The sequence below is a fragment of the Diorhabda sublineata genome, chromosome 10 (assembly GCF_026230105.1).
Source record: "Diorhabda sublineata isolate icDioSubl1.1 chromosome 10, icDioSubl1.1, whole genome shotgun sequence".
In the NCBI taxonomy this organism is placed as follows: Eukaryota; Metazoa; Arthropoda; class Insecta; order Coleoptera; family Chrysomelidae; genus Diorhabda; species Diorhabda sublineata.
Window position 1 is genome coordinate 9,562,975 of NC_079483.1, and position 15,928 is coordinate 9,578,902.

The 15,928-nt window shown below is 31.8% G+C and overlaps 1 protein-coding gene across 2 annotated transcripts; it reads left to right on the top strand.

The window, feature by feature from the left end:
- Nucleotides 1-1,422: 1,422 nt before the first annotated feature.
- Nucleotides 1,423-15,692, top strand: LOC130449907 (serine palmitoyltransferase 2). 2 transcript variants are annotated; one of them, XM_056787980.1, is made up of 8 exons: nt 1,423-1,745; nt 1,804-1,863; nt 4,652-4,708; nt 8,569-8,909; nt 11,319-11,683; nt 13,416-13,753; nt 14,732-14,994; nt 15,295-15,692. In XM_056787980.1, the coding sequence occupies exons 1-8, from the start codon at nt 1,629-1,631 to the stop codon at nt 15,539-15,541; spliced, it is 1,788 nt and encodes a 595-aa protein (XP_056643958.1). In that variant the 5' UTR covers nt 1,423-1,628; the 3' UTR covers nt 15,542-15,692. The 2 variants fall into 2 exon arrangements, with proteins under 2 accessions (XP_056643958.1, XP_056643959.1); XM_056787981.1 differs by having other exon boundaries at nt 1,423-1,742.
- The last annotated feature ends 236 nt before the right edge of the window (nt 15,693-15,928 follow it).

The following is a 15,928-nucleotide window of genomic DNA, read 5'->3' on the forward strand; positions in this document are numbered from 1 at the left end:
ATTTTCGACTACTAGTAATATATGATTTTTTAGCGATTTTATTTTTCATAAGTTGATGACGGTTGCCTGAAAAGTTTGCGATCTCAACCTGAAGATGTCATCACTTATCAAAACACACTGGAAAATATGTTTTCACGTGCACTGAAATACCCCCATTAAATTTGCAATTGATGAAAAACTAAACTAAAGGGCCCCTGTCATAAATCACGTATCCTTAAATGATCAATTGAGCGATATCGAATTGTCAAAATCAGCTGATACCTATTTAAAAATGGCCGCCGTAGGGTGAATAAATGCTTTACCGTAAGTCTCTGTGTAGTTTGTGAAGTTATTGGTTGGATTTCACAACTTATTATTTCCAGTTTTATTGCAAAAGGCTTTTTAAAAAGTTGTCACTTGATGAAGTGCCAAATTCCTTCCGGAAATGTGGTTTTGAGAGTATAGGTAACCGGAAAATATAGTCTGAAAAACAAGCTCTTTTCATCTAACATGAAAAAGGGGCAACTCCACCTAAAGCTATTAGTTTGTCCTTGTGTTTCATAAACTTGAATACATCAATCAAACTCCAACAAAAAAATAAGTTTTCTAAATTTTGTGAATTCATTGAAAACATACTAAATAAAGTGTAAAAATACTCAGTTTCAGCTGTATATTTTTCACCGAAACATATTTAACAAGTATCTGTGAACTCCTTTTAACATCACAAAAAAACAATACAAAACTAACACGGTACATACGAGAAAATCGATTGCTTAACCCACGGCCGCCATTTTGACATATATCTTGGATTACCTCTAATAGGATTTGCGATGACATGAAAAACATTACCTCAAAGTTCGAAACTTTTACTCTATGTGCTCCTTGATTATCTTTGAGCTATTTGAAATATATTTTCCTCACAGAAGCATAACTTGTCCCTTTATTAAAAAAAAAAAAACAAATTCGACGCCCCTTCCTAATATTGCATATCAGCATTACTTTTATATAAATGATAAGTCATGGGCACCACAAAATATAATGTTCTAAATTTCGCATGGTTAAGCATAATTATAATTAATTTTTATTATAAATTAGATACGCAGAGACGAATAAATTTGATAAGTAATAGTGATTAAATTTCAAATCGTAGTAGTCCAGTAACTTGTAACTTTTTTAAATTCGTTATTGAAATTATAGCTCATTTTAGTTAGTTTAGTAGTTTTTTTAGTAATGAAATTCAAGAAGTATAGTTTGAAAATTTGTTAAAATATTACATAAAAAGTATGATCAAGCTTCAAAAAGAGCAACTAGCTTTACACGACTTGGTGCATGTTTAGTTGCCTATATTAAACTTATTTATAAATTAAACAATCAATAAAAAAATATTAATTAATGATTTAATGTTTATTGTTTCTCTGGTTCACTGCGTGTAGTGATTAATACTTAAAAGCAACAACTATAGAAAGCACGAAAGTACTAATTACACTTCTATAGACTAAGGTAAGGTGCACATCTCGTCCGCATAGGTTCGCACTTGCGTGTTGTTTATGACAGAATATATAAGGTTATAATTATTTGGGTTGGGAGTTCAAGTTTTCTTTGATTTGGTTTGGATGTGTGAGTGTTGTGTATAAATTGCAGTAAAAATTATGTCTACCACAATGGAACATAGTGCTGGAGATTGCGTTCAAACTGAGTTAATATCTGGAGTTGAATTAATGAATAAAACTAAATCAAATTTATATCGTGTCTACGAAGAAACAGTGGTAGTAATACTGTACATTTTATCTAATTCAAAATGTGTATATCTTGATAATGTTTTAGGGTTACACGAAATTAAATAGGGTAGAAAAAAAGTCTAATGTTTCAAATGGACACGTACCGGTGAGTTTTTCATTAATTTTTTAGAAACTGTGGTAGTCGCTTATCATTTATACTAATACGTAACCGAAATAATGTTTGATTATTATTCAGATAAAAAACGATAATTTTTTCTGGGAATTCTATTAATATACTTCGTTTTTTGCCTATAATAATTTTTATTTTAAGTTTACATGTTTATAAAATAGTGGAATATAACTAGTATCAAAGTCAAATTTTGATTTGAAAATTTAAATGAAAAGTTGGGTATGTAATAACTCGAAATTGTGAAATTTTTATCACTGATTCACATAACTAAAAAAACAAAGTTTGTTTTATGTATTTTTAAGTGATATCACGTAATTGAAGTAATAAGTATTGTATATTTTATGCTGGATTAGTAAAGGACAGATTCAAAAGTTGATACAATTAATTCTGATTTATTTAATAATTAAAAGAGAACACGACACATTTTTTATATAACTAAATGGAAAATAGTCGGTCAGTGGCGTAGCATGTACTAATATAGATAAAGTTAAATGTGCAAAAACAATAATGAAAATAGAATACTACCAAAAATTTTTTGGAAAACAAAGAATTTTTCATATTCTTGCATAGCTTCACAAAAAAACGTCGCAAAAATGATTTTTTCCGAGATTTCTACCATTGCTTAAGAATTATAGACTTCCTCTACTCCATTTAATTACGAGGGTTGTGTGAAAATTTCACCTCAAAGACATATCGAAATAAATGACTCTTTTTACCAAATATTGTTTTATAATTGAATAAAAAAATTAAATGAACGATATGGGTAAAAAACAAAAAGAAAAGTATATTTATTTTATCGTTATTTTCCTCTACTGAATTTAACTACGAGGGTTGTCTGAAAAGTTTCACCCTGAAGACATCACAAAGGAAATTATTTTTTTAGAGTTTTCTCAGCAGAACACTAGCATAACAAAGACGTGGGTAAAGACAAATTAGTGAAAATTTCTTTTGTTGCTACTTGGTGGGAGAATGCTGAAAAACATAACAACTTAAATCGTTTTTTGACTTTTTTCTTCACCAAAATCATCTAGAAAAGGATTTATTCCACAATCAGTCAGTTGGTTTTACCTCATATTGTTTCCCAAGCAGTTTTTAATTGTTCTCAACTTTTTTCTATAGTAGCCTTATATACAAGCATAGTCAACATTATTTTGATAACAATATAAACATTAGAAGAGATGTCTTTCAATTTATTTGTAGTTCTGTATTTATTTCTATATCAAAATCCTTGTAAAAAAGCCCTGTAACTTCTTACCCATGCTACAAAGTGCGCCCAGCTCTACTATGAGTTCCTAACTGTATTAACTTGAGAAACTTTGACTTAAATTTACGAGTGGTTCGTTCGATCTGGAGTTATGTCTAGATCATTGTGCGTGAAATTGTTAATTACTTCATAAAAAAATTGTAATTTTATAAATAATTAAACACCTTGAGAAAATAGTAATTGGTTTTTCGCTTGATAGTTCACAAACTATAAGTATTTTGGAATTTTGAAAAAAAAAATCCTTAGAAGAGGAAATTTACTAAGAAAAGTTTGAACTTCCAAAATTGTACTTCTATTATTTAGGATTTTAATTTATACTGTATGCACTGTCTCCACATCGAGTACGTCAATAATAAATTTTTTAAAGCTACTTGAAGTAAATTTGGAAATACTAAAAAAAATATGGTGTAATCCAAACATTTTAGAGAATTTATTCCCGTTTAAGTCATTTTTCAATTTGAATTGGTTGACTAGTCTATTGAATCATCTGATTAGAAATTATATTGGAATTTGGTCAACAAAGCAGTAAAAGTTGTTCTTTGCAAAGCGAAACTAAAAAGTCGGGGATTTCCCGGTTCATAAACAAACCTAAGAGGATTCTTTAGGTGGCCCACTTCGCCAATCCCTAGCTACGCCCCTGCTATTGATAATTGATAAATTAGATAATTAATACTTACAATTGTAATCCAACTGATATTATCTTAATAATTCATTTCTATTTTTTTACTACAAATTGATATGTTTTTAATGATGTATAAAACTTCTTATTAAATTTGAAGTTTATTCAATTTAGATTACTGAATACACTGTTTACATTAACACTCACAATTAGACTGCCTGATGCCCGTTTCGATAACCAAGTTATCGTCTTCCGAGACTGAAGGAGAGAACAATTTACCTTCAGTAAATTAGTAACATTTTTTTTAGGTTAGGATTCTCTTCGAGCTAAACGAAATTTACTTCATCAAAATTTCTAATAATTTGTATAAATTGTTCAAATTATGATATCAAATTATTTTTTTTTATTGAAATTGTTCGTTTTTGTTTGTAATTTTTGAAGGAAAATATAACTTAGTTGAAAAAATTTATAATAACCTAAAATTTAAAAGTACAGTTTTATGTATATGGAAATTTTGGTTTTCTCATTTTTATCTTAAATACGCCGAAAAAATAAACAATTTGGAAACAAAAACAATCATACAACAATTTTTGAAAATTTATTAGGCTAGGTTAGACTAGGGATGTAAATTCGTCCAAAAAGTGTGACAGGTTAGGTTAGGTTTTAGTTGTTTGGTTTTATACTATTTAAATAATTTGTTATGTACGATCTATACAATATTCAGTTTTCATATTTTCAAACCTTTCAAAGAACGTCCTTGTGCTATCCATACGAATTTACTACCGCCCAGGTTTGTATTCCCTTTCTTCATGTGGCAAAAATTATTTTTTTCGATTTTTTATAGCCCCTCTCACAAACCTTTACCTAATTTTTTATTTCAGACACCTTTGGACGAAGAAACAACAGCCACTACACCAAATGGATTTTCAATTAGTGAAGTGAGTACTGATCCGTTTATTTTATTATTTTTCTAGATCGTGTTCATTCAAGGTCAAAGTCGAAAGATTCAGTTCTTATTATTTTTTTTACATACATTATGTTATGTCAAAAATCATCGAAATAAGAATTATAATTCATAAAAATAATCTACGAAAAACGTTCCCATGCTATTTTTTATAGGATTCACCGAGTTAAAAATTGACTTTAATTGACTTTAATTCTAACACATTTATTTGTTACCGCGATGTTGCCAGATGTACAGATTTTTCAGTTACTATTTATGTTACAATTTAATTTTTTATTGAATCTAATATTATAAGAATTGATAATCCAACTTAGTTAACATTGATAAAGTGCAATTTGAAGTCAGTAGTTTTTATAATTATACATATAGCAACATTCAGAATTGCTCTCGTTTATTATTTAACACACGTTGGTGTGAAATTTTCAAATTGTAGGTTGTTTTATTATTAAATGGAAGCAGAAGGCGGTTTTATGGCATATAAAATTATCTAGTCTTTGTGTTTGTTAAATTCACCAATAAAATGATTAGATAAAAATTCTTTTAATACATATCGTTATTATTTGAAAATATTTTCTACAGTGGCGTAGCGTGGATTAATATAGACGTGGGCTAAGTCGCATCAGTGACGCCATCTTTTTTTCCTTCTCAAGATCTACCTAATTAATTAATCTTACCAAACATGATGAAATAAATGAAATGAAATATAAATGAGTGGTGGGAGAATATTGAAAAGCATATGGATGAAAAAAAAAGAAATAAATAAATTATTTAGAAGAAATACTGCAAATAAACCGCCCGCTATAATAAAAAGTTCTAAAAGGAAACATCAAAGACGCTGCGCGAATTCGCCGAATTTTAAAATTCCATTATAGCTGGACAGGGCCGGCCTCAGGATACATTTCGCGAACTTGTTCGTTGTTCGATGATGGGAATCGCCAAACATTTAGTAGTTTTTAATAATTTTTAACTTGGAAGAGCTTCTTACGGTGGAAGTTGTAGTTATAGGCATAGTCGACATAATTCTAATAGCAATTCAAATATTAGGAACGATATCTTCCATCTAATTTGTAATTTTGTATTGAATCATCTACTAGACCTAGACTAGTGTTTTAAAACTTCGATATTTGGCACAGCTTTTATATCATTTATGTTCCACCCGGTACATTTGTATTGTTACAAGTTTGCGTTGTTGTCTAATCGATGAATATGGGAAGTTTTGGAACTCTTATATACTTAGGAACATTCTGGACAAATACTTTAAGGCCGTTTGACATGGTGCAAGGCAAATTCCATGCAATTTCTTGCAAGGTCAAAATCTCTTGACATTATGCGATTGATTTTGTGAATATAAAAGATCACTGGCGATAATTATATCTGATGCTGTCTTGCTTCTGGAACCTGATTGACATATTGGTTTCTAAGCCAACAGTAACTAGATTTCTCCCTAGAATTGCAGGTAACACTCAGTAAAACAATCGCGTGTGAAACAATCAGCTGAACTTCATCTGCGCATGCTTGTCATCAAGAAATATTGCCTCGCATTGCATTGCACGTTGCGTTGTTTCATGTCAAGAGGCCTTTGCATTGCGAAGCCAATGATCCATCTTTCTGGTTAAAAAAATCAACTTTTATTGTTTAGAATTTCTACAAACTTACTTGCCAAACGTCGAAAAATAATAAAAATTAATACTGCCTTACGTTTTACAGTTTTTTTCGTACTTAGATAGGTTATGTTACAGCAAGAACCATTTTTTTGTCTACCAGTGTTATTTTTTATTAATTATATAATTTTTCAGTTAACCCACTAGCTATATATTATTAAAAAACAATTGTTAAAGTAATAAGCAATTATAGGAAATTACGGACAATAAATTTTAGAAGTATCATTTACTCTAACCTTAAAATTAAATTGATAATAAAATATTTATGTACCAATTTACTTAAACTGCTTGTAACTACCGGTAGTTGACACAAACATAACGAATATAAACAATTATCTAGTTGTGTAAAAATGTAAATATTTACGAAAATTTAATTGAGGTTAGAAAAATGTGTACGGCCTATATACACGAAGGAAAACATTTTATTCAATGTTTGTTGGTTAAAATGTTCACTAATTTTTAATCAAACATTTTGGTAAATTCTTTCATCAAAATACGTAATAACATACAGAAGGATTTTGATTTTTACCCAAGTAGTATGTTTTCGAAGATATAGAAGATGACAGCTGATATATTTTATGATAATCTCATTACTATGAACGTATAATCTATCTTTATGTACGAGAAAGTAATAAAATCTGATTTCTAATGCAAAATATTATGACGAAATAATCTAAATATTGCATTAAATTTTCATAAATAAAAATTTTCGGGTCGTTATTGGTCTTTTATAACCATAAGTTGTACAGAAAAAGGTTCGGACAGGCCAAAAGCCAATTGTATTAAATATTACATAGCCGTATCGATAAGATTTTTCTTTCAATAATTATCTGTCAGAAATCAACAAATTTATGTTGATGACCCAGTGAAATTAGCTGGTAGTACACTTGACGTGAGGAAATTTTCGTACGTTGGGTTTTCTAAGATTTTCGACGTGGATTAAACCAACAGCAGTGTGCCGATTAACTCGCTTCGACTTTTAGTGATCGAGCACCATCCCGAGTCAACGTGTTTCGCTGGTTTTCCGAATTCAATCGTGGCCGCACTTCGCTACAGGATGAACTTCGTGAAAGTCGTCCAAAACCGCCGGTTGTGCCCGAAAACATCGATGATGTACGTAAACTGACATACCGTTAGATTGAGGCATCCTTGTCAAAAAGATTTATTCGCGTTGGATACCGAATAATTTGAGAATCGCGCAGAAAACAGCTCGTGTCGATTCGTGCTGATATATTTAATCACAGTGGTTCAAAAGACGTCTAGAAGATCGACAAATCAGGGATCTATGCATACGAAACCGACACTAAACAACAATTGACTGTATAGGTCCTTCAAGACGAACCAAAAATCAACAAATTCTGGACATCTTGCCACTGTTCCATTGGAACAACGTAGAATGGTACACCAGTATTTGTTTGACAGAAGTGGTCGAAAAAATCCGAGAAACCAACCACTACAAAGCCAGCTCTCACTCATCGATGGGTCATCCGCCGCACAGTCCTTGTTTAGCACCCAGTGATTCCTTCTTATTTCTACAGATCAAAAATAAATTGCGAGATCAAGCTGAAGAAGCGGTTGATGCGTTCAAACGTGTTTTGAATGTACCTCAATCGGAATGGAAATGATCTTGATGCAGAATATTTTGAAAAGCAATAAAGTCAAATTAGATTTCTACCATATCATTATGAACCAAACCAGATTGAACACAAATAAGTTTTAACCAAAAATTAATTATTCTAAAATGAGCGATGTTAAATATATGTTTTTTGGAGGCTGAGCATGAAGCCTGGAAACTAGAAAAAGGCTGTAAATCGTACTATTAAAGAAGAAGAGAAAATGTAGAAGTTATTACTGATGAAATTATCAAACCACGCATTGTGAATATTGGTTGAAAAAACTTCTTATTTGGATTTGTAAGGAGAAGTCAATTTTGACATTAAAATTATTATTTATCCTTACATTTTAGAAAAAATCGCAAGTTTTAATCAAGTATACAAATGTTATTTTATACGGAATACCAGTATAAAAAATATTTTAATTATCTTCTAAAAGAAATGATGCGTTTATGGATTACGAATGATTTATTATTTTGATATTCACTCATTCATAAAAGTAGACCTAAATAAAATAACTACGTGAACGAATTATTTTTTTTTTTTTTGGTTTGTTTCAGTCTGATAGAAAATCGTCGGATGTCACGGAGGAAACGCCGAAAATCCGTCAGACCAAAGAATCCTTCGAACCTCCCTTGTTGATCACGAAAGCCCTAACCCACATCAGTTTTTATATCCTTATGTTTTTAGGTTATCTTAGTCAAGCGTTATTTCCACCGAAAATAGTAAAAGAAAAAAATAGGGATGGTTATGCGTCGCTTTTAGATAGATTTTCCACCTTTTATTCGAGATACGTTTATAGGAGGATTAAGGATTGTTGGAATTATCCAATTTGCAGCGTGCCCGGAGATGAAGTCATCCTTAAAAACCGAGTTACCAATGATAATGGGTGGACATTCGAGTAAGTGAAAAATCTAATTCATTATTTTTCAGTAACGATATATTAAATTTAAAACTGAAATACCCTGTACATTTTTATTTCATAATAACTTGTCATTCATTAAATATCGATTTTAACGTATTTTTAGCTTATTTTGTTTTCAAAAACCATATATCTGTGATTTAAAATTATTAATCGAAAGTATAATTCTATAACTTGAGTTTTTTTAACCAAATTTCATTCTTATTCAATAAAAACATTCATGGATCACCCTGTATCATAAATAGTTCTAATAAATTGAACACATTAGTTCCTCTAATTCGTTAAAAAATATTAAAATCATTTTTCACAAATCCGACCCTGTCTAAGTGATTGTAACGAAGTTTGTAAGTAAAATTACTTTTAATATTTGGCAACGTAGCACTCGGAATTGTCAGACGAACAATAGTTAGTCTCGTTGCAATACATAGATGTATGTATAGTTGCCTATAAGTACTTTTATCTCGTTTATCGTAAAAGAAGAAAATAAATAGAAAGAAGAATGTTGATAAATGTCATCGTTTGTTGTTTTAAAGTTTTAGTTTTTTATTTCGAGTTTTTATTAATTTTTTTTGATAATGTTCGATATATCTAATCAATTACTTCTACAAACTTTTCGTTTAGTAATAAAACAAATATCTGATATGTTTGTTTTACTAAAAATCCCAGAAATAGTTTCGAGTGTTGTGTAAATAATATACATGATATCGTGTTTTCTGAAATAGTGACACAATTTTCAAGTACATGTAAAACAGGTATTTTTTTTTCGTTGAACGAAATTACACATTATAATATTTATCTTCATTATTTTTTATTAGTACATTATTTAATTTTATCTATCCTTAATAGTCGATTGATAAACTTGACTTTTCTTTTGCTGTTGATATTTGAATTGAAAACATTAAAATGCATAACTTTATCTTTCCCTGTCGGTCTTTCATAGCAGTAGAAAAGAGCCAAGCAGATCCGTTTAAATACCGAATTACAAAAAAAAACACAAAAATATCACGAAAACAAACAGCGGTACACACGTCAAAAAGAATAACAAAATTTTTAGGTTAACAGCAGCAATTTCAAGTTTAAGAATAGGGTGTAAAATTTGCAACGAACGGCAAACGGAAAGACAAGTTTACGAATCGGCCTTAGAGTAATCAATATGGCTACCATGCTCTTTTAACCTTGATTTATGGGGCCAAAATTATAAATTGAACATTAAATTAACAAATTAATAAATAGTTGAAAGACACTGAAATGGTTGTTCATGCAGAAAATTAACAGTTAAGAATTCGCCAATTTTCAACTTTTTAGTTAAATTTCTTAATTTTGTGAGGTTATGAACGCGTTATTGTGCCGATTTCAGCCTTGGTGTTTTATTTTAAAAACTGTTATAAAAAATAGTTTAATTTAATGTTTATTTTGGTTGCATAAACCAAACTTTACACCATTATACTTATTATTAAAATTAGCATAAACATTTAATGTTTATTGATATCAGAATACTGTATAAAGGTTTTAAATACCCAAAAACTCAAAGCAGAAATTGAATTTATTCGACAGTTGATATAAACTGTATGAAAGTCACTTAAAGCTAATAATGTAATATACATATAGGTAGGGTCCTCAATTTTTTTGCTACATACTATAAAATTTTTTTAAACATAATAAATAGGCGAATAAGCAAATTCAGAAAACTTGAGTGCAACATTTACAAATAATTTATTTACTATGCTCTTTTTTTGAAACAGTTTTGTTATAAAAACTTTAATATCATGCTTTGTGGTAAAAAATATTAAATAATAATTGTTAACTTCAGAACTGACATTTTTGAAACCGTAGAATAGAAATATACAGGATGTTACGTTTTTATTTTCATATTATTTCTGACGAAAACGCGAATCTGCCTTGTTGATTTCTCATTTCAAAATTAGGCATAATATAACTAGAAATATACAGTATGTTCAATTTTTATTATCATATCGTTTCTGATGAAACTGTAAGTCTGCCATATTGATTTCTTATTTTCATTATTTAAAAATTAGGCCTAATATAACTCACCGCAAATTTAATAACATGGAAAAACCGATGAAAAAGTTGTAGGGGTGCTCATATACTGGGTGGTCAAACCAAAACGGACGTTTTCATCACTAGTAACTTCTTTTTTGGGGCTATTTAAATATAGTGAAGAGTGTGCCTAAAAGCCAAGATTTTGAAAATCCGGGGGGGAAAATTATGGGGTTTCCAGGCGTATATAATGATAAATTTCAATGTCCGTCTGAACTAACCGAGAGTCGTAGTTTAAATAAACAAATTATGTCTTCTGATAATAAAATTTCGCCGTTTTTTGATTCGACAACACCGTATTGGTATATAGGTTGGAATGTTTTGTTTCAGATTTACCGGCTTGAAAACGAAATGCTTAAATTTAGCCTCATACAACTACCTCGGTTTTGCAGAAGCCAATGGGCCATGTGCCGAACACGCAATCAAAACCATCTACACCGACGGTATTAGCACTGGCAATACTAGACAGCAACACGGCACGTGCGCACTTCACGACGAACTAGAAACTTTATTAGCGGAATTTTTGGGCGTTGAAGATGCCATTACTTTCGGAATGGGTTTCGCAACAAATTCTCTAAACATACCGACACTTGCGTCACCGGGTTGTTTACTATTGAGCGATGAAAAGAATCACGCCAGTTTGATTCTCGGTATTAAACTATCAAATCCGACCGTTAAAGTTTTCAAACATAACAGTAAGTTACAGTGAAATCTTTGGATAATTTTGTTTACTGCGCAGTCGTACACTCACGCCGTGTGATTGCTAGAGGAGAGAAAACAGTTTCTTCCTTCAAATTCGATTCCCACATTGAAATGAATCGATTCATTTTGATACGTTCCAAAATACCGTACGTAACAGTGAAATTTTTGGATAATTTTGTTTACTGCGCAGCCGTACACTTATTAGTCACGCCGTGTGATTGTTAGAGGTGGGAACACCGTTTCTTTTTTTTTAGATTAAATTCCTTTATTTAAATTCGTTCCAAAATAACGTTCGTTGCAGTGAAATGAATCGATTTATTCTGATACGTTCCAAAATACCGTTCGTTACAGTGAAATTCTTGGATAATTTTGTTTAGCGCAGTTGTAGACCATATAGTTAACGGGGACTGCTACTTTGGTAAAAAAAGTAGGAAAACATTCAATAGGACTAACGTCAAAAACATCTAACACGACTAAAAACGATTCTATATTCCTTTGGCTACTTTTAATGTCTCTAAACACCTCCTCTCAAGGACGTTTGATGTTGGTGAGGGGGTCTAATTGCCTCCCTTATCAGTCGCGCTTTCATGGTCATAAGGGGGGGCTTATTCCAAGGTGGAAGCAATCGTGCCTAGGGGTGTATGGTACCCGAGCCCTGATGAGGCGTCCTCTGAGGACTAAGGGTCCTGACAACACCTCCTCTCCCTCAAGAAGACTCAAAGCAAACCACCAGAACCCAAAGAAACAATTTCTACCGAAGTCGAAGCTCTGACTAGTGCTTTTGACAAGGTGCGATTCAAACGCTACAATATCAGGGGTGCCGTGACAATAAAAGGAGAGAAAACCCAAAGCTGTTGGGGCAGCTCGGGGCTTAACGACATTAGATCCTAATGTTGTTTCGACTTCCAACTCTCCTCCACCCAGGGCGTCCAACTCAATGATACAGGTTTAAGAGGTCAAAAACCTCTGGATCCACGTCTATCGAGTTGACTCCAAAAGCAGTAAAACTACTCCTGCAGTAGGTCCCGGTGATATTTCCGCGAAATCGGAGGGACCATCGTATCTCTCTGTACAATACAGCTGCTGGATTTCACTGGGGCCATTATGCGGTCTTCATCCGGCAATGGAACCAAGCCACCACCTTCTTTAGATGGTTAGGAATCATATCCCAATTTGTCAAAAGGTTCAATCCAAAACTGGTGTGCACTATGAGTAAAACCAGTAACTGGGACAGAAACTATATCCACTGTTATGTAGAAGACGAAACCTCAATCTATATTCTTATGAAGTGGGAGAGACTACAGAACTCCACTACACCTGGGAGCCTATGAAGTAGAAGAAGATTTCTGATACCCCAGTGTTACAGCAAGGGGTCACAGTATACATGACATCCTAATATATACGTGTAAAAATAATTGAAAAGCGTTCTTTCATAAAAAAAAAGAATAGGAATGCACTAATTGAATTGATTTTTGACTCCCCACTAGTTGACGTTACTCCTAATAGATGTTGTACTACTTTCTTCGTGCTTAGAAGAACAGATTCATTTTTTAATCGACGAATTCAATAAAAAATTGCCAATTCAATCGAGTTTTTACGACATAACCTCAAAAATTACAGTTAATCTATAAACATGAACTTACTTGGCATGTAAGAATGAAAATTGAGGTTATATTTACCCATAATGAATTTACAAAAAACTAATTGTTGAATACCTAATTACAGACGTCAAACATTTGGAAAAATTACTCAAAGAAGCCATTTATTATGGACAACCGAATCAAATAAACAACGTATACAAACCGTGGAAGAAGATAATCATATTTATCGAAGGTATCTACAGTATGGAAGGTACAATATGTCGATTACCGGAAATAATAGCTCTGAAAAAAAAGTACAAGGCTTATTTGTATTTAGACGAAGCGCACAGCATAGGGGCGATGGGAAAACACGGTAGGGGAGTCGTAGATTATTTCAATTGCGATCCGAAAGACATCGACGTTTTGATGGGTACTTTTACGAAAAGTTTCGGCGCAGCCGGAGGATATATAGCCGGTACAAAGGTAACTAACTCCCGATCACTAAATTCATTAGTGTCCCCCTAATTGAGACCGAAACCTGTTCGGTCTACACGGAATTTAGTCACATAATTATGTCAGATTTACTTTAGCTTCCATTATGTCAGATTTACTTTAGCTTCCATTATGTTAGATTTACTTTAGCTTCGATTAGATCAGATTTACTTTAGCTTTCACTATGTCAGATTTACTTTAGCTTTCACTATATCAGATTTATTTTAGCTTTCACTATGTCAGATTTACTTTAGCTTTCACTGTGTCAGATTTACTTTAGCTTCCATTATATTAGATTTACTTTAGCTTCCATTATGTCAGATTTATTTTAGATTCCATTATATCAGATTTACTTTAGCTTCCATTATGCCAGTTTTACTTTAGTTTCAATTAAGTCAGATTTACTTTAGCTTCGATTATGTCAGATTTACTTTAGCTTCGATTAGATCAGATTAGATCAGATTTACGAAAAACCGTTTTTGCTTGCAAGCACTCTTTTCCTTTTCATCTAACCAAAATTCCTGAATCTCCGCTTTTAATCCTCCAGAAAAGGTGGCAAACATAACCCCACGCAACCACCACAACCCCAGCCTTGCAGAGGAGCCTATATTAGGGCCCACCCCAGCAAACTCTCCTTTTATAAAAAAATTTCCTTATCCTACCAAATTCTAACGAAAGAATCTCTCGTATCACACTTACATACATGTACAACAAACTTTCTATTTGAAAGATTTTCGAAAAAAAAAATAATTTCATTTTTTTAAATTGCACTCACCGATTTCGAAAATCAACAAAAGTCTTAATTGCTACTTCATTCTATTATTGTTGGGTCCTATTCGTAATTTCCAGTTATATCACTGTTACTAATTATTTTTTTAATAATTCTCACTGTCTGTCACTTAACTATTACTCATTCAATTAAATTATATTATAACCAACGTGTATTATAACCTCACTTTCGACTTACAGAAATTCATATCATTTATTCGAGAACATAGTTACGCGTCTCGTCACGCTTGGGCGATGTCGCCACCGGTTGCCGCGCAGATCGTTTCCGTTCTGAAGATAATCATGGGTAGAGATGGTACGAACGAAGGACAACGGAGGATAGAACGGTTAGCGAGAAATACCAGGTACTTCAGATTACGTTTGGAACAAATGGGTTTAATTATACACGGAAACGAAGATTCGCCAGTCGTACCGATCTTAGTTTATCTTTATTCGAAAATAGCGTAAGTATTTTATTTATTTTTAGGTATAAAATTATTAACTACATACTTTGATGTCTTTTTTTACTGTGAAATCCCATCTCTAATAAGTTTTCTCTATCTCTCTCACGCTCTTTTATCGATAGTTACCGTACAGATCCGGCTCGGCTGTTTGCATCAGATTTCTAGCTGTTTATATAATTATTAATTTACAATAGGAATAATTTTAAATTGAAATGACGTTTTTAAAATGATTAGTAGTTTAAATTTGTATTCTACGCTAAGAAAATAACCTTTAAATTAAAAGATTCCCAATTTTGGTAGGTCCATGGTGAGGTTTTTAATTAAAGAAAGAATAGCGACCGTTGGAGTTGGATATCCGGCGACGCCTCTAACCGAAGGAAGGATTCGAATATGTTTGTCGGCTAGTCACACAAAAGAGCAACTCGATTACGCCTTGGAGGTTATAGAAAAAGTAGCCGATGAAATAGGTTTGAGATATTCGAGAAAAGCGAGGGATCCAACACCAATCGATTACAATAATATCAGAATATATCAGGATTTGTTTTAGAAATTTTAGGTTTAGGAAGAAGCTTGAAAACATGCTGTAGGAAGTTGTATTGTTGTGTTTTTTTTATAAATTGTATAAAAGCTTTTTTATCCGAACTGCTATTTATTAAAATCGATTCTATAATTTAAATAAATTGTCAAAATAAATAAAACTTGTTTGAATATTTTCCCCGTTACCACACAAAATGTATTTGATTTAATACTGAATAACAGAATTACTCCCATCTCTATTCAACTATTTATCAACATAGTAAATTGAATTTTGATTCATAATATTGTTCTTGCAACCAATGACATCAAAATAAATTGGTCATGTGATTTGGATAAACTGTCAGCGCCATAGAAATGTAACAGATTAAGGTAGTAGAGATGGGCACAAATATCTGAT